This window comes from Zootoca vivipara, chromosome 7 (genome assembly GCF_965207765.1).
Source record: "Zootoca vivipara chromosome 7, rZooViv2.hap1.1, whole genome shotgun sequence".
NCBI lineage: Eukaryota > Metazoa > Chordata > Lepidosauria > Squamata > Lacertidae > Zootoca > Zootoca vivipara.
Genome location: NC_142590.1, coordinates 64,949,382 through 64,977,236, shown reverse-complemented (window position 1 = coordinate 64,977,236; position 27,855 = coordinate 64,949,382). Strand labels below are relative to the sequence as shown.

General features: G+C 43.7%; 1 protein-coding gene across 1 annotated transcript; it reads right to left on the bottom strand.

Moving 5' to 3' along the window:
• Positions 1-57: 57 nt before the first annotated feature.
• Positions 58-26,001, bottom strand: LMOD1 (leiomodin 1). Its single transcript, XM_035123188.3, has 3 exons — positions 25,612-26,001; positions 6,381-8,024; positions 58-3,738 (listed from the first exon to the last, which is right to left on the bottom strand). Exons 1-3 carry the CDS (start codon positions 25,870-25,872, stop codon positions 3,712-3,714), a joined length of 1,932 nt encoding a protein of 643 aa, XP_034979079.3. The 5' UTR covers positions 25,873-26,001; the 3' UTR covers positions 58-3,711.
• Between the last annotated feature and the right edge of the window lie 1,854 nt (positions 26,002-27,855).

The window sequence follows — 27,855 nt, the reverse complement described above, 5'->3', positions numbered from 1 at the left end:
TGCATAAGTCTAAAGGTATTCACAGCCCACAGCCTCAGAATTTTCCACTACTCGCCATCAGCAGCATTTTGTGAGCTTTATTAATGAAAGTGTGGGTGATTTTGTACATATTTCAAATAAGATTTACATTCATGAGTTAGAACTGAAAACTGCAGCAGCTTTTACACCCAAGATCACCTGCTCAAGTGATTTGTCTCTTGTTATTTCTCTCTCCTTCTCCAACATTTGTCCAAAATGTGCGACAGATCTAGGTGCATGCTCTAGTTATCTCCCACTTGGACTACTGCAATGCGCTCTACGCGGGGCTACCTTTGAAGGTGACCCGGAAACTACAACTAATCCAGAATGTGGCAGCTAGACTGATGACTGGGAGCGGCTGCCAAGACCATATAACACCGGTCCTGAAAGACCTACTGTACATTGGCTCCAAGTACGTTTCCGAGCACAATTCAAAGTGTTGGTGCTGACCTTTAAAGCCCTAAATGGCCTCGGTCCTGTATACCTGAAGGAGTGTCTCAACCCCCATCATTCTGCCCGGACACTGAGATCCAGCACCGAGGGCCTTCTGGCGGTTCCCTCGCTGCGAGAAGCAAACCTACAGGGAACCAGACAGAGGGCCTTCTAGGTAGTGGCGCCCGCCCTGTGGAATGCCCTCCCGTCAGATGTCAAAGAGATAAACTACCACCTGACATTTAGAAAACATCTGAAGGCAGCCCTGTTTAGGGAAGTTTTTAATGTGTGACATTTTAATGTATTTTGGTCTTTGTTGGAAGCCGCCCAGAGTGGCAGGGGCCCCCCGGTTGGATGGGCGGGGTACAAATAGTGAATTATTACTATTATTATTATTAATAATCCAATACTACTTTCTTTTTCAGTAAGCAAGCACAGATTCCCTCTCCAAAGACTGATTTAAAGAAAACCCAAACCCACGAAGAACAGTTCTCTTTCAAGTGCTACATAAACCCCCTCCCGTATTTTACACTCACTTATTAGGACCCCTCTAACCTCAGAGTTTGCATGATCAGCTGGATAAGAGAAGAGGCAGGGAAAGCCTTTTTGAGTTGTGAAGATCCCCATAGACACGTTAACAGGAGTTCCACTTGTCCTTCATGGAAGGATGAACACCGACATGTGCAGCTTGGGGAGAGAGTTCTATACTACCTGTTCCTGGGTGAGAAATCTTGCTGGTTTCTCTCCTACCACATAGGAACCATGAATGAGTTTCCTAATCTGGAAACTGATTTAAACAGACCGGTAAGCGAATCACTTTCCAGTCACTTGCACCTGCATCACTTGGCACCATCTCAGTGCAGACAAGCTTTGGCAATTTGTGTGAGAAATAAAACTGCTCCTTAGAGAGGAAATCTATTACGATATATATCCATCTGTCTATATATTAAACTCTTACAGCCATAGAAATGCATAGATAATCTTTCTTTCTTTATGTACAGGCTGAGCCACAAACTGGTTAAGCTGCAGGGAACTAAACTGGGCAACATCCTTGTAGCTGAACTGGTATACAACTACAGCTGCTCATTATCCATCACTCACTCCATGCAGGAGTAAGGAAGATGCCATTTTCATTCTTCAATCTAACACATCCCCAATTGCTACAGCTGAACTCCTATTGCATGTGCTAGTGTAGTGCAGAGGTCAGCTTGCTCACTGTTTATGTTGCCTTCTTCATTTAACTAAAGGGCAAACCCCACCGATTTCTTGAAAACAGCTGCTCAGCCATTTCCCTTAAGCAGGAAGAAAGATGATGTCATTGGTTACTCTTCTTCTTGCAGGCCCCCTCCGTACATTCTCTTTGTGGCACATTTGCTACTTCAAAAGTGCTTCCATGTGGTTGACCCAAATGCCCATCAGCAGCATGTGGATGTTCCTGCGCACTACACGGGGAGTCTGAATTACGTACATGGGCACCTCCCTTGGCAGTGCCCCTCCACTGGAACTGCTGTTGCTGGCATGGGAAATACTCCTGCAACCCAGGCTATCTGTGGAGATGCAGAACATCCACATGTTACCAGTGCGTAATGGGAAGCAACCGCAGGAGAGCATTGGGCAGCCACCATGCTGCAAAGGTAATGTATGAGCTGGGCTTTGCTTGCCTGGAAAGAGAAGAGACAAGACATGGAAGCTGAATCTGACACATAGGATGGTTGGAGGACATAGTATCTTCACAGCCCACATGCCATGGCTTGTTGACCATAGTTCAGGAGACACTGGTCAACAGGCCACAAATGCTACTCCCTTGGGAGTGCCTCTTTCACTTCAAATGAGCAGATGTTGAACTATTTTGAAAAGTTCTGAATTGGCACAGAAACCTTCTGGTCCCAAAAACAAGCCTTATGTTGTTTCTGTAGCAAACAAGTGAAGCAGGAGTTCTGTACTCTCTGCTAGGTTACTGTCATCTTGACCAGGCTTCCTCAACCTCGGCCCTCCAGATGTTTTGAGACTACAACTCCCATCATCCCTGACCACTGGTCCTGCTAGCTAGGGATCATGGGAGTTGTAGGCCAAAAACATCTGGAGGGCCGAGGTTGAGGAAGCCTGATCTTGACTATCATGACACAGCTGGTGCCCAAGTGCCAGAAATATATGAATGAGTAGTTGTCAGTTTGCCCTGAGCACTGGTGATTCTGAATGAAGGTTTCCCAATGCAAGCTTTCAAGCCTGCTTTCAATTCTGTTGTACACATAACAGCCACTGCTTGCCTTTGCCATCACCTCCATTGCATGGCCAACCATAATGTGCTCCTTCCCTCCCATCAGGCCTCTTAAGATTAGGCATCACAATAGTAGTTTGGAAGATGCTGCGTATGTCAGAGGTGCAAGCACCATGTAGATCACCGCCCCCTCCCCCCATCACGGCAGCACAATCCGTAATCCTTTCAGAGCCCTTGCCCACGCGTGTGCTTACAGGTTTGTTCGCAGTACGGTGAGAAGCCATTTACATACATACACATACAAAACACATGCTTCTTCAGGGAACAAAGCCAGCCTTTGCATGATCATCTGTCAGAAAAATGGAATCCTTGAGATCACAGAGACATTGGGAAATTAGGTTTGGCCCAGTGATTTCTCCTCCAACCTTCTGCTTCATAATATTTCAGGTAGAGTAACATTGGTGCTGCCAGTTAGATTTAGCGGCAAATGGCAAGAACATGCTGCTGCTTTGTGCGCGCGCACACACAATTTTGGAGTCATTTTGTGCTGAAGATGAGCCTGGTCATTTTTTTCTTCTGTGCTGCTACTCCAATGTGGCTTTACTCTTGTATATATTTCTAGCGGCAAGTGATTGCCGTGCTGTCTTAAGATAAGCAGGGATGCTGCAAATATAGGCTTCTTCAAGACTTCCCACTTTTCTTTCAAAATTCCAAAAAGGGGGGGGGGGTTGGACAATTAACCCAGCTACATAACACTCTGAGCGCCTGCAGACCTCTCCTCTCACAGGGGGGAAAAGTTTTATGATTGAAAAGCTCTAACAATAAATATTGCTTCTTCCTGACACAATGTTTCCTTGGCAGCTCATTCAGTCCTTCCATCCAATTCAGTTGAACCCCATAGAGAACACTGCTCATTTGGGACTGGAGCAAGGCAGCTTCCTGCTCCTGCTGAGTCCTTCTCGTGTAAACAGTCACCTGAGAGACAAACATAGTGATTCAGCCTTGGCAATCTCATCCTTCCAGGGAAATCTGGATTCCGTTCCCTATTGCAGGATCTTGGGAACCTCCACCTGCCAAGATGAAAGGTGTGCTTGTTAATGCAAGATCTAAAACCAAAGGAAGCTATCGGTGATGCAAATAGCAGTTTGCAGGGAGGGGGAGCAATTTTCACCGGGACCTGCAATCCTAGTATGGCTCCCCATGTGCACCACATCTACTATTTACATTACAAAAATGTGCCTGTTAATTGCATCTATGCCAGGCATGTCAAACCTGCGGCCCTCCAGATGTTTTGGCCTACAACTCCCATGATCCCTAGCTAGCAGGACCAGTGGTTGGGGAAGATGGGAATTGTAGTCCAAAACATCTGGAGGGCCGCAGGTTTGACATGCCTGATCTATGCGAACCTTGCTTCACATATGAAGGGCCATTCATTTTATTTTTCTGTCTGTGTTTTTTCATACATGGATCTACAGCATCTACAACATATGTTTAAGAACACAGTCTCTGAGGTATATGCCATGGGTATGCTCCCAGTATGTTTCCGAGCACAATTCAAAGTGTTGGTGCTGACCTTTAAATCCCTAAATGGCCTCGGTCCTGTATACCTGAAGGTTTGGTCCTATATACCTGAAGATAACCTGGATTCTGAGGTCCAGTGCTGAGGGCCTTCTAGCGGTTCCCTCACTGCGGGAATAAATTACAGAGAACCAGACAGAGGGCCTTCTCAGTAGTGGCGCCTGCCCTGTGGAATGCCCTTCCATCAGATGTCAAGGAAATAAACAACTATCTGACTTTTAGAAGACATCTGAAGGCAGCCCTGTTTAGGGATGGTTTTAATGACTGATGTTTTAATGTATTTTTAACCTTCTGTTGGAAGCTGCCCAAAGTGGCTGGGGAAACCCAGCCAGATGGGCAGGGTAGAAATAATAATAATAATAATAATAATAATAATAATAATAATGGATTTGGTTGGTTAGTGGTCAGAGATATTATAAGCTGCTCTTCAGTTAAAACTCCCAGAGCATAACTAAATTAATGCAGTATTTTTTGAAAGTATATATAGCATCAAAGCAGAAAAAAATAGTGTTAACAGGGCACGATGGTCTAAAACATTCTTATACTGTTTTTGAATGTTATAATAAAGCCTCCACAAGGGCTAGGAAGACAACTGATTTACCCATACGAATAACATGAAACTTGGTTCATTCACCAGAAAAGCATTCAAAACAAAGGGAGCCACCACCTGATAGTTTATATCCCTGTTTGGTGGGGCACCATGGGGGGGGCACCTCTGATTTTCAAGGATTATCTTAATAACCAGGAAGTCCATGTAAGTGCAGGTGGTCATTTAGGAATCCAGGTTCATGATCAGTTAGGGTTTTGAAGATTAAATATGTCCTGGAAATGTTTTAAGATGTCTACTGGTGCATGAGCATCACAACATTGCATATGACTGGCAAAGTAGATACACGTGGTTCCTCATGATTGTAGTTTACAGATTTTGTACAATGACTCAGTTCAGGCGTCATACCAGATCTGATTTGAACAGCCCCAACCATGGTCTGAGCTTCCACATGTACAGCAAACCATGGTTAAGAAGTATTTGTCTGCTTTCATTTTCCATTCTCTAAGCACCTAGATCCACAATGTCACTCTTATCTCAACTGCACAGCAGTCTCTGAAGACAGAACTACCACGGTAACTATAGCTTGTCAATTCAACCCTTGTTTGCACAAAGTCTAGTTTGTCAATTCAGTAATTTATGATTCTGTTTCTTTTATCAATTGCAAACAATGGTGTTCAAACATGGCAAAGTAAAATTAAGCTTCCTTTACCATGGTTTGGCATGTCGTCTGAACTAGGAAGCAATGTATGAAGTGTGTAGTGCATCAATGGTGAAGTATGAAAGTATCTATTTAGCCCTGAGTTCACATACTGGAAAGCTGAGCAGATGCATAGATGTCACAAAACTGTCACATGTGTGTACATATTTTGTGGATTTTACATCAATGCAAAAAACGTTTCATGTATCAAAAGGGGATCATGTTTGTTTCCAGTTCTCACCTCTTCCCCTCTTCCTTCCTTTAAATTATTCCATGAAATCAGCGGACCAGTGTGAACCTGATAATCCATCCTTGCAAGGATCCCAGAGAGGCTCGTTTTCCTTCTATTTTGTTGCCATTTTGGTACCTTTTAATTTCCCCAGGCCTTTTAAGCTGTCTTAGCATTAAGGTGTTTTTTTGTCTCTGCGAGAATTATTTTTACATAGCACAACACTGTTAACTGTGACTTGTTCAATTGTTATTGAGTTTTTAATGGCTTTATCTTTAATAATAATAATTATTATTTATACCCCGCCCATCTGGCTAGGTTTTGCCAGCCACTCTGGGCAGCTTCCAGAAGAATATAATAAGTTGTGAGCTGCTTTGAGAGCAATATTATTAATAAATAAATGCACATGCTATTTAACAGTAATGAGCCATTCTGGGCTTGGTACTCATTGGGCAGTTCTCAGCAACACTCCATACTTCTTTAGAATGCAAGTGATGGAAAATATGCCTTTTATCAGACACAGGAGATTGGGATGGGCTAGGGGGAGTGCGTGTGTCTAGCACTAATCCTAGATAGCTGGCATTATTAAGAGTGTAGCTTCAATGAACCCAGCAAGGACTTCACCCCAGGATGATTCCCACATTTGCCCTTTACTTGCCTTCTTCAGTTGTTTGACATTGGTGGAGCGAATGGCTGCCAGAAGCTGGTCTCTGGAGTTCTTCTCTTGTGGAGGAAGAGCTTTTTCTACCATCTTCCTCTGAGTTGCCGGAGAGAGAGACAACCGTAAGTTTTCATTGATCAGGGGAGGAGCCAGGAAAGGAGCCGGAGGAGGTGGGGGTGGTGGTGCTTCTGGGGCTCCGGCTTTCTTAGGGGAAACTTTAGGGGACATTTTAGGGGATGGCTTTGGAGAGGGCTTAGGGGAAGAAGCAGCTGGCAGGCCTCTTGGCACCTCCAGGAAGTCCTTCTCCCCTTTCCCCTGAGCCTGCTTCTGCTCCTGCAGGCGCTTCTGCCGCTGCTTGTCCATGTTGCGGCTCAGCAGGTTGGTCACGGTCATCCGGGGCCCTGCCAGCTCAAAGTGGTAGCCCAGCTTTAGGAGGGTGGTGTTCTCCTTCAGCAGCGTGGCTATCTCCATCTCCGTCTTCCCTCCGCAGATATGCCTCTGGTTGTGAAAGCGGAGCTCGGTCAGAGTGTTGTTCTGCAGCAGCGCACGGAAGATGGCCAGGATCCCTTTGCCCGTGATGTGATTGGAATCCAGGTTGATGCTGGTCAGCGTCTTGTTGGCCTTCAGCATGATGGCAATGGCAAAAGCAACATGGTCATCTGCGCGTGTGTTGGCCAGAGCAAAGACCTTGGCGACGGTGTTGAATTCCAAGGCCTCGGCAAAACGCACCAGGATCTCGTTGTTGATGCAGTCGGAGTTATTGACATTGATCTCTATCATCTCTGGGTCGTTATTCTTCACTTTCTCCAAGGGCTCATCAAAGATGCTGGTGCCTTCCTCTTCCGTGCTGGAAGAGCCCTCTGCCAGTTTAGAGGGGCTGCTCTCAGGAGCCTCTGTTGTCCCATTCCCTTGCCCTGACATTGAGGTTTTCCCCTCAGAGGTTCCTTTGCTATCTGTTGGGGATTTTGCCTCACTGGCAACCTTTGATCCTTGCTTTAAAGCTGAACTTTTCTCTCCATTTTTCTCCGATTCTTTTTTGTCCTCTCTCCGCCTGTCTAAGCCTGACTTTAAAGCAGAACCCTTTTCTCCAGTTTTTTCAGATTCCTTTTTCTCTTCTCCCTTTCTGTTTAAGCCTGACTTTAAAGCGGAACCTTTTTCTCCAGTTTTTTCAGATTCCTTTTTGTCTTCTCCCTTTCTGTCTAAGCCTGAATTTAAAGCTGAGTCCTTTGCTCCTGTTTTTTCGGGTTCTTTTTTATCCCCCCTCTTTTTGTCCTTTTCAGTGCCCCTCTTCAGCTCTGTTGCCTTTTCTTCTTTCCTTTTTTCCTCAACAGCTTTGATCTTGGCTGCCAGGCCCTTTTCTTCCCATCTTCCTTTAATTTCATTATTGTCCACTGAGATGGCTTTGTATTTTTCTTTGGGTAACTTATTTCCCTCCTTCTTCTCTTCTTTGACTGACCCAGTATTCTTAGTAGTGTCCAGTTCATCCTTCCCTTTCTGATTAGCTTTCTGGACATTTTCTTCTTTTTTCCCTTCATTTCCGAGATCAGAAGATTTGTTTCTTTTCAGATCTCTACCATGGGTTTCCTTTCGTTTTTCTTCAAGAACCTTCACCTCTTTCTTCTTCTCTGCTGCTTTCTCTTCCTAGAGCAGGGGCAGAAATGCAGAAAGAAATATTTGTTGAGACAATAGCATGCTGACGATGCAGCAAAAATGCAGTTCGCTCCTGGAGGCTATGTTTGTCATATTTAATAGGAGAAAATGACAGTGGTTAAGGAGAGCCTACCCATTTCCTCCCCAAATCAGCTTTAATTAGAATTGAGAAGAAGAATAACCTAGATGCATTTTAAGCCAGGAATGTGTACAATGCAAACTAGAGAGAGATCTTATTAACACTCATTTGACTTTGACGTGGATCCATGGTCAGCTCATGCCAAACCCTCCAAGCAATGAACTTGCCCTTTGGATCTCAATGAGCATTTCTATAAACATCAGGTCTTGCTGTCCCTTGAGGAAACAGCTGAGCCAAAATGCTACATCTGAATCTCTGGCTTACACGGATTTCATTTCTGGCATGGCCAGGACCCAAACTTTCTAGAATCAATGTGCCCTCTAGCTAAAGGACACCCATAGAAAAGGCAATCTTTTATATGACTTTGGTCTAAGAAATCTGGAAAAATAACAACCCAGCACATAGTTAAAACAAATTTGCCTCAAGACATTATTTACATTATGGCCATAAAGAGACTCCCTTTTGAGAAAGCAAGGATCTGTATTTAGTTAAGAGATTACGAGACTCGTTTGAGTCCAGTATCTAGAGCTGCCCTTCCAGGACTGGAATGCAAACAAGTGGACCAAACACTCAGACATGGTTTGCTGCTGGGTCAGAAAAGCAACCTATAGCCCCATGCCACCTAGAAATGCAACAACAGCCCTTTCTCTTGCTAGCCTTTACAAATATTTTTAAATTTAAAAACAAGAAAGGAAATTGGCATTTTTTTTGGAAAGGAATTAACCTAAGTGAAAAAGCAGAGAGGGACAAGAGACAAGAACCAATATCGGTAGCTTTGACAGTAGATTAAAGTCATTTATTATGTTTTTTATATAAGTTGGAAGCCACCCAGAGTGGCTAGGGCAACCCAGTCAGATGGGTGGGGTATAAATTAATAAAATTGTTGTTGTTGAAAAGGACACCCCTATTTTCATCGGAGAAATGCTGGAGGCTATGAAATTCACTTGCAGCCCTCCCTCTGACCTACCCTCTTATACCATCCCATGAGTGGACAAAATGTCTCCCTAGTCACCATGCCTTGCAGCTATTGGCATGAACTTATTATGCTCTGCCCCGGCCTTTCTTTAAAAAGAACCAGCCTGTTGCTTGCGCCGATTCATCACAAATGTTTTGACAAACTAAAGCACTTCAAGTTCCTCCTAAACATACTAAAATGAGCATCGCTGTTGCTCGCTGGCAATTACAGTTCCGCAGCCCCACTCAGATGTTTCCTTAAAAGGAAAAGGAGACTTGGGAACTTCTTGTTTGGAATCTGGGCATTGAGGCACTAATGATCCCTCCTTGGTCCTCTCCCTGGTGCAGCTAGCCTGCTGGACTGGTGCCCAGGGGTGGCTGTGTGCTAGTGGTATTATTCAGCAGGTACCAACAGAGTGACTTAATTGAGCTGCAGAGCTTGGCAGGTGTTTGGCAAGGGATGTGAAAGGCACACTTGGGTTCGAGGGTTGTTAACAGCCAATACTTACTAAACGACATCTCTGCTCTTCAGCCTTGCAGAGAGTCAGTAACAGTGACTATGTAAGTATGAATGCAACCCCTAGCAGCAAATCTAGATTGGTCGCAGAGAAGAAAAGATTATTTACATTAAACATCCAGTGGAAGACAGTACTATGCTAAAACAATCCTCAATAACCCTCAAGTAATTATCCTTAAATCAAGACTGTGGACACAGGACCAGCTTAAAACACAGCTAGGTAGTTCTTTCTCTCAATTCGGATTGATGCTGGTTTGAGGAACAACATATAAAAATACAGTATTTCATAAGGAGTGACAGGATAGATGCAGGATAGTAAAGATGCAGGATTGTGGCTAACACTGTGTGTACATTGCTTCCCAAACTAGCAACTGGAGCATAATGGATGCAGAGTAAAAAAAAAAGGTGTGTGTGTGTGTGTGTGTATACAGTCCAAGAAAGGGTGTATACATTAAGTGGCATAAAATGCAGTGAGGATGTTCCCTCTGGCTGCATTTCAAGTTGCATTTGCACTTGCTGTACACACCAGAGAGGGAGGGTTTTCACTCGATGTACATAACCCTATTTGTTTCCATGTGCCCCAACACCGTCTGCACTCCTATTCATGGAAGCCATCGTCTGCACAAGTGTCTGAACACAGCTGAAGCATGTCTTGCATTTTCAAATCAGATTGACGCTGCAATCCGTTAGGAGTATTCCTCGAGAAACTACAACTATATGGATTGTGGCCAAGGTCATGGGTACTCCACTTTAAACACCAGTGGTGGGAGCAGCTGGGAGCCAGAGTAAATGGTAATGTGTACACAGCCTAAGCTGTAGCCTGAAAAGACATGACCTTGGCAAAATTCTGAAGGTCAGGAAACCCAGAATCCCAGGAGCCAACAGCTCAGCCCACACGGGACAGGAAAGAACTCCTAGGGGTAACTATGGCAGGCATCAAATCTTGCCAATGATTCCTTTACTCTGAGAAGTGCCTGCGCAGGGATGGGTTGGGTAGGGATTTCCTCCTCCCCAAAAGCATGACTATTTCTGGAATGGGTGTGTGCACATTAAACATATGTCTGGAAAGCATGAATCTGATCTGCTTCCTGGTCTTCATTCCTGTCTTAAATTGGGCTTTCCACATTGTTGCTTGGCTTACAACTGAGATCTGAAGTAGGCACAGGGCGAACATTTGAAAGTGGGGAGCTCAAAATGGTTTCCTCAGATACAGCACACATTTGTGTTGGGTTGCGTGGAACCCTTTGAGCATGGGCAAACTGAAAGAGAGGCATGCACCCTCTTACCACATCGCCTGCTGCTTATTACCCAGTGGCACCATAGGTCAGTGCATCTGGCTATTAAGCAGAATGCTGGTGGTTCGAGTCCACCCAGGGATGGCAATGGACGGGTTTCCTGCATTGCAGGGGGTTGGACTAGATGGCCTCACAGTCACTTCCAACTCTATGATTCTTCCACTTCTCCAAGCCAAAACACCTTTGCAGGGGGAACTACGGGATAGATATCTATTGTCATGTGAAAGTTGCTGCAAAAACTAGCAGTTGGAATGTGCTGATGTGGAGTAAATGGTAATGTGAATATACCTTGACTGACCCGATCCAGCCTAGTCATTTATCAGAGGACTATAATCAGAGGATTTATAAGAGCACCCGAGGAAAAAATGTATGCTGTCACATATAAACATCCCCCAATGATTTGAGCTCATGATGGTATGGAGGTGGTTATACGGGATCCTGCTTTCAATACCGTTTGCATCTGCAAGTTTTGGGGCTGACATACCGGTACTGCTTCATTTCCAGCCAGTGCATGTGTACCATAGCTTCTTGCTGAATCCCTTCATACCACAAGTGTCCCAGAGTGAGTTCGTTGTTCCTCTTCAGTGCATTATGGTGCAGGAGTGTCCCTCTCAAGTGCAATAATATGGTAACATTGGCAAAGCATCACAGAACAACTAATAAAGCAGAATGATGTGTGGACAGTCCAGTATAAATCTGACACTAACGCGCTATGCTTAGGACTGCACCCAGTTTGAGATTCTATTCCATTTCCTTTGTTAAATATTTTGTAGTAGTCTCCAGTTGCTATTAAAAATGTGAGCTCCCCCCCCCCAAAGAGTGGGCAAATAATAATAAGTCTTGTACAAAGGAAAAGATTTGCTTTTAACAGATACAAGACCAAAACTCAACAGGCATTTTCTCAGCATAGACAGAGATGGTTGCAGGATTCCCCCCCCCAAAGAAAAGTACTTATGAGGAATAATTCAGTAATACAATCTAAATAACCCAGGCATCCCCAAACTGCAGCCCTCCAGATGTTTTGGCCTACAACTCCCATGATCCCTAGCTAAGAGGACCAGTGGTCAGGGATGATGGGAATTGTAGTCCAAAACATCTGGAGGGCCGAAGTTTGGGGATGCCTGAAAGAACCCAAGGAAGTAAGCCAGTCACACACCACATGGCATAGCAGAAAATGAAACACCACTTCACATTGGGGAAAGGGACATGACAAGAGTATCTGAGGATGTTCATTACAGGAGGACTCAAAGGAGACAAAGTGTATCTAGTCATGGAAACTAATTCCAGGACTCAGCTTGGTCTATGTATTTTATATGACTACTCACAATCACAATGGATCTCTCTAATGCTGTTTATGAACATTGCTAACAAGAAAGTGCAGCTTATTCTACTTGTTTGAGAAGAGAAGCATTCAGAAACATGACTGCGGATGATGTTGACCACAGAACTAGCTCTGTAACATCCGAAAGCCCATTTCCATGAAGAAACATTTCAATTGTGCAGCATCCAGCTAAACTATCACATTCAGATCAATATACTCCCATAATAGATGAGTTGGTGGTGCCAAGTTGCGGAAAGATTATGCAGTTAGCAACAGCTTATGCAGTGCCAACTGCATCTCTCAACTTGAAGGTGTCAACAGTTCCTCAAATGTCAACTGATATTCAATTATGTTTCAATGTGAACCGTCCAGATGGTGTGAAAAAAAGAATATGGCTAAATAACATTGTTGCCCCAAAACAAACTTAAAGATGATCAACTTGCTGTCTTCATCATTTCGTCAGTTGCAAAAATTCGCCTGCTGGTTTTTTGTGCTCTCTCTGGATCCAGCTGTTTAAAAAAAGGTAAAGGACCCCTGACCGTTAAGTCCAGTCACAGACGACTCTGGGGTTGTAGTGCTCATCTTGCTTTACTGGCCGAGGGAGCTGATGTTTGTCCGCAGACAGTTTTTCCGGGTCATGTGGCCAGCATGACTAAGCCGCTTCTGACAAAACCAGAGCAGCGCACGGAAACACCGTTTACCTTCCCACCGGAGTGGTACCTATTTATCTACTTGCACTTTGACGTGCTTTCGAACTGCTAGGTTGGCCGGAGCTGGGACTGAACAATGGGAGCTCACCCTGTTGCGGAGATTCAAGCCACTGACCATCCAATTGGCAAGCCCTAGGCTCAGTGATTTAGACCACAGCACCACCCACATCCCATAAGTTTAGCCCTTTTCAAATAACTTGCACATTCTCTGCCTGAATGACTTTGCAGACAATGAATATTGTGAAAGAGCTAACAGAGCAATTAAACCTGGGGCAGACACCTGTCACTAGGAACACAAGAAGATCCTGCTGGGCCAGGCCAATGGCCCCTCCAATCCAGCATCCTGCTCTCACAGGGGCCACCCAGGGTTCCCAAGCAAGACCCAAGCACAGGAACACTTTCTCCTCTTGTGGTTTTCATCAAGTGGCATCCAGAAGCATACTGCCTCCAACAGTGAAGGCAGAACAATGCCACTGCGGCTGGTAGCTATTGATTCAGAAGCATGACTTCTGAAGCTTTACCAGGTTGGCATCTTTATTGGGTTAGCCACTATGCCCCCCAGGTCTCATTCCCAGTCAGTCACCACCATGAGTGTATATGGGAAATCAAGATTTTTGGCCTTGGCATGCATTACTTACACTTTCTTCTCCTTCTGCATGAACACCTATGTAGGCTCTATAAGCAACAAGTAACTGATAAACCCCTTCCAGTTTCCTATACGCTACCAATAACCTCAATTGTCCTTTTTCGTTGAGAAGTTTCCTTTTATGGTCCTTCTCCCCACCCCCCACCCCAACAAAGCAATTCACAGGCTCCAGCTGACTCATGTCTTTGGACTTTCTGGCTGGACATAGTGTGATTCTGGGAATGGTGAATTGACATTGGCTGCCACACCAGCATCAGCCAGAGATGTCACAGAGGTTAACTCTGTTCCTCATTCTGACCCTGGTCACACACAACAGAGTATGTCTTCGGGTACCTCTCTTGGCTTATTTGTCTGGATTGTAACAAGTACATATTAGAGAATTACTTCACAACTTTTGTAAATTCTTATGTTCACTGGTTCCACAGAGAAAAGTTTAGGTCCCGCTTCTAATCAAATAACTTCCTATTGTTTCTCCAGTTTGGGCTATATGCCTAAATAGGAACTGAACAGGAATGCCCGAGTTTGCTATTAGAGGAAATAATTAGAACAGTGCTTTCCGAACTTTTCATGTTGGTGACGCACTTTTTAGACATGCATCATTTCGTGACACAGTAATTCAGTTTTACTAGCAAACTGGAGGTTAAACTAACCCCTTTTCAGCCCTGGGAGGATCTTGAAGAACATTTGCTTGACACAACTACGCACTGCAGCCAACACACTAATGTGTCATGACACACAGTTTGGAAAGCTCTGGTGTGGATGCTACACAACCTGGTCACCTCTTAGGTTTCCCTTGGGCCATGATTTTCTTCGCAGATCTGATACATGCTAAAGCTATTTTTGGTCATCTGCATACTATCCCTTGCTTTTTCTTGTAGGACGAAATGCAGTCGTCAACAGGTTTACCATACCCATTGAGTCAATCACCCATCTCCTACTATCCTTCTGAGGAAAAACCCCACCCCACCCTCCCACTGGTGACTTCTGTTTCAGTGTATCTGAAGAAGTGTGCATGCACACGAAAGCTTATACCCAGAACAAACTTAGTTGGTCTCTAAGGTGCTACTGGATAATTTTTTTAATTTAGATCTGAGAGTTGTTATGGTCCTTTCCTAGAGAGACGCTTTGCTAAAATTGGGGAATGAGTAGGGTCAGGATTTATCTCTAGAGAAATGTGCCTGGCACCATCATAATAAACTTTTAGACACCAGGCAAATACATTCTTGTTTACTGTAGCATTCAGTTCTTAACTGGGATCATATGGTATGTTACTCTAGTCTGGACCAGTCCTTTATTAGGATATGGCACAATTCACCCTTTTTATGATATTGCAGGATAAGCTCTTTTACTAAAGAATTTATTCATGTTCCTCCTTTAGTGGGTTGGGGTAGATTTGTCTTTTTATAACATTGCTGGGTGAGTTTTATCTTTTTGATGTTTTAAGTTTTGTATTCTGTAGATGGTATGAAATGAAGTAGTAGACCCACTAGAAGTACCAGACTTAATGTGCTTTAATTTTAATGCGTCTGTTCTGAGTAAAACTTCATTGATAACTAGGTAAGGTAAAAGGTAACTACCAGACTTTTAGAAGACATCTGAAGGCAGCCCTGTTTAGGGAAGCTTTTAATGTTTAATAGATTATTGTATTTTAATATTCTGTTGGAAGCAGCCCAGAGTGGATGGGGAAACCCAGCCAGATGGGCAGGATATAAATAATAACTTATTATTATTATTATTAACCCCTGGACAATTAAGTCCAGTCAAAGTCAACTGCGGAGTGCAGTGCTCATCTCGTTGCAGGCTGAGGGAGCCGACGTTTGTCCACAGACAAACTACCCTTTATGTTTTCACAGTGGAAAGGCTTTGAAACATTTTATGTAGTTAGTGACGAATAAACACAATTATAATAGCAATCCTTTCACTAGCAATAAGGTTAACTGACGCCCCCCCTGAGCTGTGTGCATTTGGCTTCTTGAGTATGAAGAAGTCATAGAGATGCCCATTTCTATTTTAGGTTGTTTATAAACAGCTTCCTGGTTACCTATGGTTGTTCTAACCATCAGAGAAAAAGAAGACCTGTTATTATGTAGTCAAAGTAGTTCCAAATATAACTTGCTCTTCTGAGATTCAGTAGAGAACCAGGATCATAAATACCTGCTACTTTCCCATGTCCCTGATAAATTCCAAATGAACCTCATGGACCTGGCTTCTGTCTTTTTCTCTCATTCCAGGAAAATGATTGGTATTTACCATACAAGGTTAAGCAGATGCAAGACCACCCCGTTCCTCTGCCAGCTCAACAGAGCAGAGTAGGTAAAGCTGTCTAGGAGGAATGGACATTGGGTTAGCAATCTCCAGCACAGCTGGCAGGTATTGGTTTGTGGATGTCTGGTCTGATCAAAGGTGCATATTTTAGATAGCAGCAAAGCCATGAACTCCAGATTAGTCAGCTTACAGTGAAGCATCCCTCAGCCCTGCAACATTTTGCTTTGTTAACCAAACACCATCTGAAAACATCACAATGATATACAGTATGGGGTCCCTTCAGCTCACATACCTACACAGAAGAAAAGGCTGCAGACTGACATCCAGGATGGAGGTGGAAACATGAGGCAAATGGAGGAACACAGGAAGCTGGTTTCTACTACGTTAGACCATTGGTCCACCAGCTCTGGATTGTCAACACTGACTGGCAGTCTCTCTTCAGGGTTTCAGACAAGGAGTGTCTCCCAGGGACATGGAGATGCCAGGGATGGGACCTGGGATCTTCTGTATGGAAAGCAGTTCTTCCATCACTAAACTATAGCCCTGTGTGCACTTATCACACAGACTTTGGTTACTTGAAGGTAGAGGCAAAGCATGTTTCCTGCTTGGCAGGGGGTTGGAATGGATGGCCCTTGTGATCTCTTCCAACTCTATGATTCTATGATTCTATGTGGCTATCCTGAGTTGTTGCAGTGGCTTTATTCTCCACCTAGAGCATCTCCCTGCTTGCAATGAACTCATCTGCCACAAGCAGAAGGTGCTGCCTCTCCTATGTGGTATGGTGCTTAGCATGTTGGACTAGGTTGGGGGAGCTGTCAGCTTGAATCCCTTCCCAGCCACGATGCTTGCTGTTGGTCCATCATTATATCTCGGCTTAACCTACCTTCCAGATTTGTTGTGAGGATACAAGCAGGGACAAGGAGGAACTGTACAAGCAGGGACAAGAAGCCTTGGGCTCCTTGTAGGTGCACTGCCTTGCAGGGTGTGATAAAAATGCAATAGGCACATTATAAATACCACCCAAAGGCCTGTCAATTGTTGGCATGCAAAACTGAATAGGCAAGAACTGCCTTGGTGGATCAGATCAAACCTCCACTTAATCTCACACTCTGTCACCAACAGCACTAGTAAGATGCCTTTGGGGAACTTATAAGCAGAGCATTTAGAGAGAGATTATTGCAGCATAACTGGAGGCTCTGCTCCTGGCAAATCAATGCGGCAATATTTGCTTCGGGCAGCTCTATGGACCACCCCTCAGCTCGAAGAATGCTTTGAGTCTCAGCCTGAGCACTGTCACCTGCTAAACAGGCCTTCAACCAAACCTTCACTTTGGTCTTCTGTTTCATTACTGTATTAATTCACTCAATCGGTCATGGAGAACAAACCACTGGGCACAGGACCAAAAGCTCTATGGTTTGACATATTGCGTTTCCATGAGGTAAGAAAAACTGATGGGGAATCTGTGGGTCTCCAGTCAAGAGAAATGGGATGATGATTTCAGTGTATGAGAGATCTTTATGTTATTACAAACTATACAACAACTATAATGTTACATGTGTTTGAACTATGGGCAAACTATAATGTCACGTGTGAACTACGGGCAAACTATAATGTTACATGTGTTTCAATCTATTTCAACTACAGTGGTATCTTGGTACTTGAATGGCTTGGCTCCTGAACAAATCGGCTCCCAAACACCGCAAACCCGGAAGTAAGTGTTCTGATTTGCGAACGTTTTTTCAGAAGCCAACTGTCTGACATGGCTTCCAATTGAGTGCAGGAAGCTCCTGGAGCCAATCGGAAGCTGTGTCTTAGTTTTCGAATGGTTTCGGGAGTCGAACGGACTTCTGGAACAGATTACGTTTGAGAACCAAGGTACCACTGTATTGTTTTTAATATAGTTCTATAGTTTGTTTATACTACAATACTATGTCTTTTATAATGGCGTTTTAAAATGCTGTGAGCCACCTTGAACTCCAATTTGGGAGAAAGGCAAGATATGAATACAATAAATATATAAACAAACAAACAAACAAACAAACAACTGGAGGGCCACAGGTTGCTCATCCCTGCTCTAAGTACAGTACAGTGTCTCAGATGATCATGACAGAAGTCACAGGATTAACAAAGGCTGATTCACATGTTATTCTTGTATAACCCAGGGGAGATGGGAGGTTCTGCATACCTGGTGTGGAGCGAAGGGTGGGGGGGTGGGGGGAGACGGTAGCAACATGCCAAATAGTGACACTAGAATCTCAGCTGTGCCTAGATTGAAGTGGCCCAGAATTAATTTCAGCCTTGAGAAAATTCCAAACTAACACAACTTAAAAGGTTTTAACCATTCAAAAGGGTTCGGTTGAAACAAGAGAATGCTAAAGTCACTACTCTACTTATGGAAGAACCAGAGGAGCACAAGGAAGACTGCATTCGGATGATGATATTCTCAGCCTGTGAGAGATCTTCGTGTCATAACAAATTTGGCCCCGGTTTCAGCCCCGCTGCTGCCGGGATCTGGGGTTTCAGGAGTGTTAATCCCCCTATTACTAACAAGCCCAAGGAGGAGGAAGGGATTGGACAGGGTATTTTTTCTTTCTCTCCGGGGATGGAAAGAGAAGAGAGTCAGCTAGGCAAGATCTTATTACTGCAACATGATCTAAAGGGGGAGATTTACCAGGCAGCTTGACCACCAGCATAAGTTCTTTGTCTTCTACAGTTTAGCTCTGTAGTACATACATCAAATTAAGCAAGTTGGTAATTCTTTGAAGGTGTCATTCAATATTTTAAAAATGTGTATTTGGGGCCTTTCTTTAGCTTGGTCCATGAAATCACTATTCCGTGAAATCTACTCTTTGTCACCGATCACACTTTGCAGAGCTTTGCACTACAATGGAAGTAAATCCAGTGAAACAGGGTATGCTATTTAGAAATTTGCATTCTTTCAGATACTGTTATTAAATGGATTTCAGAAAGCAAAAACTTGGAAATCCGATGGTGCCATATCATAAGGTTAGTTTTTGGTTTTGGTTTTTTTAGAAAAAAATAAATAACATGCATTCTTTTCTTAATAGGCTGCAGATGACCTCTGGCAAAGGATATCTTAAGGTGAGGTTCCCAGGCTTTTTAAGAGCAATAAAACAAATCCAAATGACCAGTTGATTTGGTGGCATTTAACCTTACCCTTGGACTCACCATTCAAAGAAAAAAGGAACAAAACCATATGATCCAAAGGCACACCATATAATTTCTTAGGAACAAACTTTTTTGTTTTGTTTTGCAGGAGGGAACATTGTTAAAAATAACAAATAATGCTTCACTGACCTCTAGCATTGATAATGTATATGAGGATATTGGGGTGGGGAGCATCAGGTGTGATCCTGTCCCCATCGTCCATGTGATGATTCAGTACACATTTATTGTGTGGATAGGGTTATATTATTGAAGGTACCATGAAGGCACACATGTGCTGTCCACATGGGGACTTTAGTAGTGGCTGTATCCAACTAAGGCTATGTATACATTAGTGGCCTAAAATGCAATGAGGTTGTTTCCTTTCACTATGATTTTCAAGTTGCATTTGCCCACTGCTGTACACACTGGAGAGGGGGTTAGGACGCTTTCACCCAATGCACATTATCTGTTTGGTTTCCCCGCACACAAAACCCCGAACTCCTATTCAAAAAGCTGTCATCTGCACGAGAGCTGTCATCTGTGCACACACAATGGCTACCTCAAATGTGCACACCTCAGCTGAACTGAGAAGTGAATGTGGCTTACATTTTCAAATTGGATGGAAGCTGGTTTGAGAGAAAGTGCACCAACCAGCAGTATTTCTCAAGAAACTGCAGGATACATATGGATGGCAGCTTACATTGTATATACGATAACTGATGACTCCAAATGGTGGGAGCGCCCTTGGGTCAGATTTTTTTAAAAATGTGTACAGGTTGTCCTACTCAGAGTAGATCCAGTGAATTTAATGGAACAAAGTTAGTTGTGTAATGGGTCTGTTTTGAGTAGGATTGACATTGGATGCAACCCCAGATGTTTCTCTTTCTTCAAAAGCCATTGCTTTACACTTTCCATTTTACAGTTATCTGGCTCAGCTTCAGCAAAATTTAGCTGTCATACCTTAAATAACTTGCTGAACATTCGAAGTTTTGAAAGGAGCCCTTCTTATAATCCCTCGAGCAGCTTATTTTAATCAGTATTATTACTATGAACAAAACCTCAATGAAATAATAAGTACTTTTTGTAGGACTACACATGAAACTGACTTCATCAAAGACAAACCATGGAGCAATAAACAGGCAGGGAGGTTGATCAGCTGAAGCAACAAAAATCCACTAAACAAAGAGTAGCTACAATTGGCACATCTTTTATGCCTTTCCGCTGGCTCTTCTAACTCCCTTATTACTTTCACTATGGAAAGCATTTATTCCTTGGACTTTGCATGCTTTACATTAACTGATTCTCTATAGCTGGCTCTTAAGTCCAGAACAATGTTGAAACCAATCCTATGTTCTTGCTTCACAGCAACAGACAATCACAGAGCAAAGCTTATGACTTCTCATGTGGGCATCACGGTGCACATGTGCAAAAGCAACCCTTGGGTAGCACCAACCATTGACACTACAGCATTGATCCTAGGGGGACGTCTCTGTGGTTCAGGAGCTTTAAAAAGGCATGGAGGCAAATTCATGGTAGTCTTGTCAATAGCTATTAGCAATAATAGTTAAATGGAAGCTCAGTATTCAGATAGGAAAACACGAGGGGAAGGCTATTGCATTTATGTTCCTAGAAGCATCTAACCCAACCAAGTATGGGGAACCTTTGGCCCTCCAGATGTTGCTGAGACTTCCATCAGGCTCAGCCAGCATGGCCAATGGTCAGGGATGATGGAAGTTAGTTCAGCAACATCTGGAGGGCCACAGGTTCTCCATCCCTGGACTAGTCACTGTGAGAAACAAGATGTTGGATCAGATGGACATTTGATCTGATCTAAAAAGGCTCTTCTTCTGTCCTTTGTGTGTTTGATTTTTGACCAGGTTGTGGGCAGGTAGAATAAGAAACATTTTGAACCCAATCATGAGGGCTGATAGCAGCCTCACAATCTTGGCACCAACACAAGTTGGTGCTAGTAAGGAAGTTCCCTGCACACATTTGTGTGTGCATGTACACACACACACACACACACACACACACAGAGAGAGAGAGAGAGAGAGAGAGAGAGAGAGAGAGAGAGAGAGAGAGAGAGAGACTGAACAATAGGAAACCAGCTGGGTGTATGTATGCGATTGTGATCACAAAAATGGCCTGTAGGAAAATTATAGAATTGTAGAGTTGGAAAGGACCCTGAGGATGCTGCAACACTGGGATCTCAACTAAAGCATCCATGATGCATGGCTATCCGATCTCTGCTTAAAAACCTTCAAGGAAGGGGAGTCCACCACCTTCTGAGGGAGTCCCTTCCACAGTTCTTTCAGGACATCATTAGTGGCTGTGATCTAATTTCCAGCAACCCCCCCCCCCAAAAAAAATCTAAATGATGAATTTCATTACAAATAAAGAAACATGAGCTTGATCATTCCATGCAACTGAACGCTGGAGAATTCAGGGAAAGTAAAAGAAAGTACTTCATTACTCAGTGCATAAACTATGGAACTCACTCCCCACAGGAGGCACTGATGGCCACCAACTTGGATGACTTTAAAAGTAGATTGATTGGACAAGTCGTGGAGGTTAAGGCTATCAATGATTGCTGCACTCTGCCTTCATGGTCAGAGGCAGTAATGCTTCTGAATACCAGATACTGGAACCCATGGGGGATGGGGGGAGACTGCTCTTGTGCATGGTTCTGCTCGTGGGTTTCCCACTGGTATCTGGGTGGCCACTGTGGGAAAAGTGATGCTGGACTAAATGGGTTATTTGCCTCCTCCAAAAGGCTCCTCTCAGTTTCTTACGATCACAAATCTCCTAATGTCATGCGTAGTTTTAAGGAGAGGCAAATGGGACAGAGCTGTCCACCTGCCCTATGTGCCTGGCAAAGGATGGCACAGCTGCTTTAGCAACTGGGTGGAAGGAAATGCTTGGCTACAATGATGGAAGCTTTAAATAGGATTGAACTGCTTGTGCACTCTTTGCAGCACACAACTTGGCAGTACAGGACAGTGTTCATGAAGCTCCTCTGCTAAAGAAACACTCTCTGGGAAAGATGTATATTCTCCATAGCATTCAAATCAACCCTGAGCCACAAATAATAATAATAAAAATGGTTAACAGTGTCTTTAACTGTCTACTTCCTTTTATGGGTTTTTTTTGTTTTTTTTTATCATCCTGCATGCTCTAGTTAAACTCATTGTTTATGCAGATTCCCTTAAACTGGATGCTTACAAAGAATCGTGCTGCATACACAGTGTGCTTAACTTTATCTAGTGGGAAACCAAAGAAATAAAGAGAAACACTGCTTAATTATTTGCAGGACTAGAGCTATAAAGGAGGCATCAACTATGCATGCATGAAAGAGCCTGTGACTCACCAAAAGACAGCCAATCAGCCCACAGTCCCAGGGGCTCAATGAACTTGTTGCTGCTTCCTGGGACTAGGATGGCTGATGGGCTAGATTGAGTCTGGTGGGTCACAAGCCATGCAAGGCCCCATCCACAAGCTGCCTTGTTTTCCATTTTTCTCATTGGTTTTCATCAGCTTTGCAGTTCAGACTACTTCCTGTTGATCTAGGGCGAGACTGAAAAATGAACTGTCAAGTGTGACTGTTCATTGAAATACCACAGTTGTGTTGTTGTTGTTCTGGCCTTCGTTCAGCTCATCCTGGAACAGAAAAACGGGCATGCATTCCCAGTTACATGCTCCAAGCCCCTAGGCTGGACCAAATAGCCTAGCAGTTTAAATACAAACAAATACAGAACCTGCACTTTAAAAGCCACATTTTTCTTGGTCCTGGTTTCATGGACATTACATGTTTTAGTTTCCAAACAGAACAGCCAATGCAAAGTAAAACACATTTTATATATTTCAACACTTGAAATCAACTAACTATTGCCAACTTTATTCGCATGCACGAACACAGGGTCTGAGCTCAGTGGAAGAGGACATCCATTCTTTGCATGCAAAAGCCCGGCCTAGGAGGAATGCCTGCTGGATGGAGCGCAGAGAGAAGAAATGCCATGGTGCATCTGCAGCAGCACAACCGAATGCCTTCTTCTGCCCCAGCTGCAACAAAGCATGTCTTTCCCCCATCAGTCTCTGCAGCCACAGCAGGCGCTGCAACCTTCAAACAAGGTAACCTTCTGAGTAATACCCCTCCCCACCCTCTGACTGTACACAAGGGTCTGGTGACTTCTGTTTCAGTGTATCTGAAGACGTGTGCATGCACACGAAAGCTCATACCAATGGCAAACTTAGTTGGTCTCTAAGGTGCTACTGGAAGGAATTTTTATATTTTTTGTTTCAACCTTCAAACAGTTTGACTTCATCTCCAAAGGCACACTCCTCTATTGTCTCCCGAGACAGATAGATGCCAACCAATGCCTGGGGTCTCCAGGTAGGGCTGGGAAAGACTCCTGCCTGTACAGTCACTGCCAGTCAGTGTTGATGATTTCAAGCTATAATACCTGTCAATCATGGGCACTGAAGATCTGCGGGGAGGACTGCTCCCTGTTGTCTCAAAACAAATTCAACAGAGACCAAGTGACTGAAAATGTTTTTTTTTTAAATAAAATATTTAACCCCTCTAAGATGTCTGTTACACTTCATAAGTTTTTCTGTTGTTGCTTTTAAACAGAAAAAAGCATAATGTTTCAACGCAGTATTGTGTCCCAAATTACAAACAGAATTTCGCAGGACTGCTGATGTTAATGTTAAAGATAAGCCTATCCCCCCCTTCCCTAGCAAGTACCGTAACTGAATTCTTTTGAGTCCCCACAACCACATGCGTGTGTAGTGAACATTTAGTTCTGCAAAAGGGATCAGTGTGTGTGCAGTGGGGAGAGATCAAGCCACTTTTTTCAGCTCCATGGCAGACAGAAATAGAACAGGTCCCACTTCTCTAAGCATGGAGGTTCAATTATGGGAATTACTTAACCTGTTGAATTTCTGCCTGCTATGCAATTATTTTTTGAAAACACGGACAACCCCTGCACAGAATGGTAGCAACCCCTCCAGGACAAAATATTACAAAGTTTCAGTTGTGTGAAGTCAACATTACCGTGACTCTGATTTTGTGAAGCAAATCACCACTAATAATAAACACACCTCCTTTCTCCAGCTTTTCTTGCTCAGCGGCCTATGCTCCCCCAAGTCCAATTCCAGTATCAAAGCAGCAGCAGGAGGCACCCTATCAGAATATAGAACTGGGCAGCTTGCAAAGGCTACTGCTATGCACAACAATATTATTTAATTTTATAAAATACATCAGCAATAATGAAGGTAGATCATTTATTTTACACCAGTTTTTATTCCTGCCCTGGCTTCCTGTCTGTTCTCAGATGTTCTCAGATGTCTGTTCTCAGATGTTCTCTTGCTGTTAAACTCCTCCATGGCCTTGCTTTCCCTTCTCATTTTGCTGTTTTATCCCATTTATTTACCATTTTAGTGTGTATGAAATTGAGTGTCGCTGCAACTGCACTGCCACCGTCCCACCCAGCTGTGCTGATGCTGCCATTTGCCAGGACCAGGATGAGGCACAGCGGTGGTAGGGATGGAGGGGTATCAGGCTGGCAGTGGTGGGCACAGATGCATGAGAACCTCCCAACCCCACCCCAACTTGGTGCTTACATGTGTCATCCTCACCACAACATGCTCCACCCCATCACAGTACCAGAAAGTACCTGTGTGCCATTGCCTCTCCTCAGTTTCTGCTCTCAGGCACAGCAGGTACAACAATTGAGTAAGAAAGGCTAGATTCCCAAGGTCAGTATCACAGCCTTTGGTAAGGAAGGTGGCAGGAAGCAAACAGACCTGGAACCCCAGTCAGGCCTGAGACAGAATGGCCTCCTGACCCTTATATGTTCCTGCTCCCTGCTGGGCTGGAGGACACAGAGCAGCAAAGTCCAAATGGCAGAAACAAAGATACTGTACTGTATTGTGACAGTGACTTATATTTCCTAACTCTTGGGGACATTTTTTGCGAGAGTGAAAGGCAACAAGAGTCCCCTGACACAATCATAAGCATCCTTTTGGCACCAAGTTAAAACTCACCCCTTCTCCCAGGCATTTGATGGATTATTGCTATCTGTTGACGGCATGCGTATGTTGCTGAATGTTTTGCTGCTGTTCTATTGGATTTGTTTTATAGCTTATTGTATGCCTTTTATTGTGATGCGTTGTTCTTTCCTCGCTGAGTTTATGTCATGCTTTAAAAATTCTGAAGCTACTTGGAGACTCTTTATGTGTGAAACACTAACTAATACAATGAAATAATATTAATAATAGCGGTAGCAGTTAGCAGTAAAACACTGACACCTTGATCTTCCCTGCTGGGTTTCTTGATTATCCCCTTTTGGAAGAGCTAACACTTAAAAGACGATTGTATTAATTCCGCTGCATCTTACCATGCTCATTACTATTCTCTAAGAGGGACAGTGCTCAACTATTGACTCATTGATTTGCTAGTGTCCCTTAAGTGGTTTTCATAACACATAAGTCCTGTTCCTGCCTTCCCCTCCAAATTGCACAAATACTCCCTTTCCCAACACTCAGTAAGAGCAACAACTTACATCTATTGATTGTTCCCTCTGAAGAATTTTCTTGCTCTCCTTCTCACAATAATTGAGCATTGCCTCTCGATTGTATTTGCCACTTGGCTGCTTGTCAGTTTGGTCTCTCTGCCGCAACCCCACAGGAATGTTTGCATCTGTATCAGAGGCCTCCAGCTCTTTTTCTAGCTCTTCCATCTCCTCAGCAGAGAGTGTAGACAATAAGTTGTCAATATCTGGATCCTCACTGACTTGACTTCGGAATCTTGCTACCTTGGACATTTTGGTAGCTTGCAGTTGAAGCACAGTATGTCTATATATTGAAAAGGACAAGTGCCAAATTAATAGGCTTTCAGGGGAAACAGTCCAGTGAAACCAGGTTCTTCTTTCTCTTACTTTGGAGGTGTTGAGATGTTACATGAAAGCAGCTGTGACTTCCCCACAGCCTTGAATATAATGGATATGCAGCTGAAAAACAGCTGGCCAATGAGAGTCAAAGCAGTGCAGCCTGGTTTAGATAGGCCAATCAGACATGGCAGGAGGCGGAGCTGGTGTCTATCAGAGGAGTTTGAAACCTGAGGACATTCCAGGGAATCTTCAAGTGCTGCATGACCAAATTTAGTCCTGCACATTTAGCTTTTTAAATGGGAAAGAAAACATGTAAAAAGAAGAAGAAAAAAACCCACCCCCCAAACAAGAGATTAAACAAACGCTGCATGAAAAGTATCAGAACTGTTTGCAGGACATCCTCTACTTCAACATCAACATCACATTTATTGACAAAGTATTGTCGGCACTTTGCATCCTTTTAATTAAACAGTCAATTTGCGAGAGAATGCAAGAGATCCAGGACATGCTTGTGGCTTTCATTTTCACTAAATGTTTCCATTTTAAAAAGAATAACACATGCTCTGCTCTTTATACGGTAGTATATGAGCATCTGGGTCTTTCTCTGGAATGTTATGCAACACAATGTACTTCTATGAACAAAACAAACAATTGGGGGAGGGCCATAGCTCAGTAGAAGAGCCTCTGCTTTGCATGCAAGCATTTCCCCCCTTCAATCTGGCATCTCCAGGTAGGGCTGGGTGGGACCGAGGTCTAAAATCCTGGAGAGCTGCTGCTTGTCCAGGGATGCTAAGCTAGGAGGACTGATGGGTTCAGTATAAGGCAGTTTCTTCTGTAGAAAATGACAGCCATTGTTTGGATGATCTGCAGTAGTGGTCAAGGGAGTGGGGCAGTGGCACTTACCTGACCTCCTGTCACAGGCATCAGTGCAGGATACCAGTAGGAAGAGTGGCAAGACTGGTGTGGTGCTGACACACCAGTAGAATCAGTCTGGAACCACTGGTGTGTTTCCACTGTACTGACCTTGCACTGCTTGTCCCCTTTTGCTACCAGTAAGCTTCAGTGATGCAGGAGATGGGAGGTTAGGTTAGTGCCACTGTCCTGCCCCACCAATCACAACTGCAGATCATCCATCCAATCTGTTTCTGCATTCTGAGGCTCTTGGGACCTGATAGTTGAATCTGGCTCATTACCTTTGTTTTTAAATTTACAAAGGAATTATAAAATCATAGAACAGTAGAGCAAGAAGAGACCCCATGAGTCATTTAGTTCAAGGCCCTGCAGTGCAAGAATCACAGGTAAAGGTCCCCTGTTTAAAAACCTCTAGTGAAGGAAAAAGTCCCCTTTCAGGAATGGGAAAATATTGTTAGTCCATCCCAATCTCTGCCAAGAGGTGCAAAATTCCAGGGGTTTGTGTTCGTTTGGAATGAGGCACCAAGACTAATGTTTTAAAGAAATATGGTTATTCTTCAATGGAGCAGGCACACAAAATTACACAAGAGTGTCTCTCCTTGCTCCTCTCATAGTTTTAGCAAGCTTGGGTCCAAAGCAGCAGCTAGCTGCTGACCTCTTGGTTCAGCCTCTCCCATCCAGTGCTCATGGAGTTCTGCTTTACTTCTCCCTTTTCCAGTTTTCTGCAAATCTTAGGCATCAAAAGGCTAAGCTCCTGACCAGTGAAAAAGAAATTAATTGTAAATTCTCAGCACTCACTTTCAGATTGCTGCCCAATATTTTTGGTGTAGAACTTTGTGGTTTGCTTGTGCAGTTTTCTGGTTTTGTGCAAATCGGAGGAATAAAAAATAAAAATCCTCTATTCAGGAGCATACTGGAGATAGTTATGAGCAAAGTGGGAAAAGAAATGAAAGCATTGAGTGAGGACAGAAAGGGGAGTAGCAGAAAGTGACAACTGAACCACCA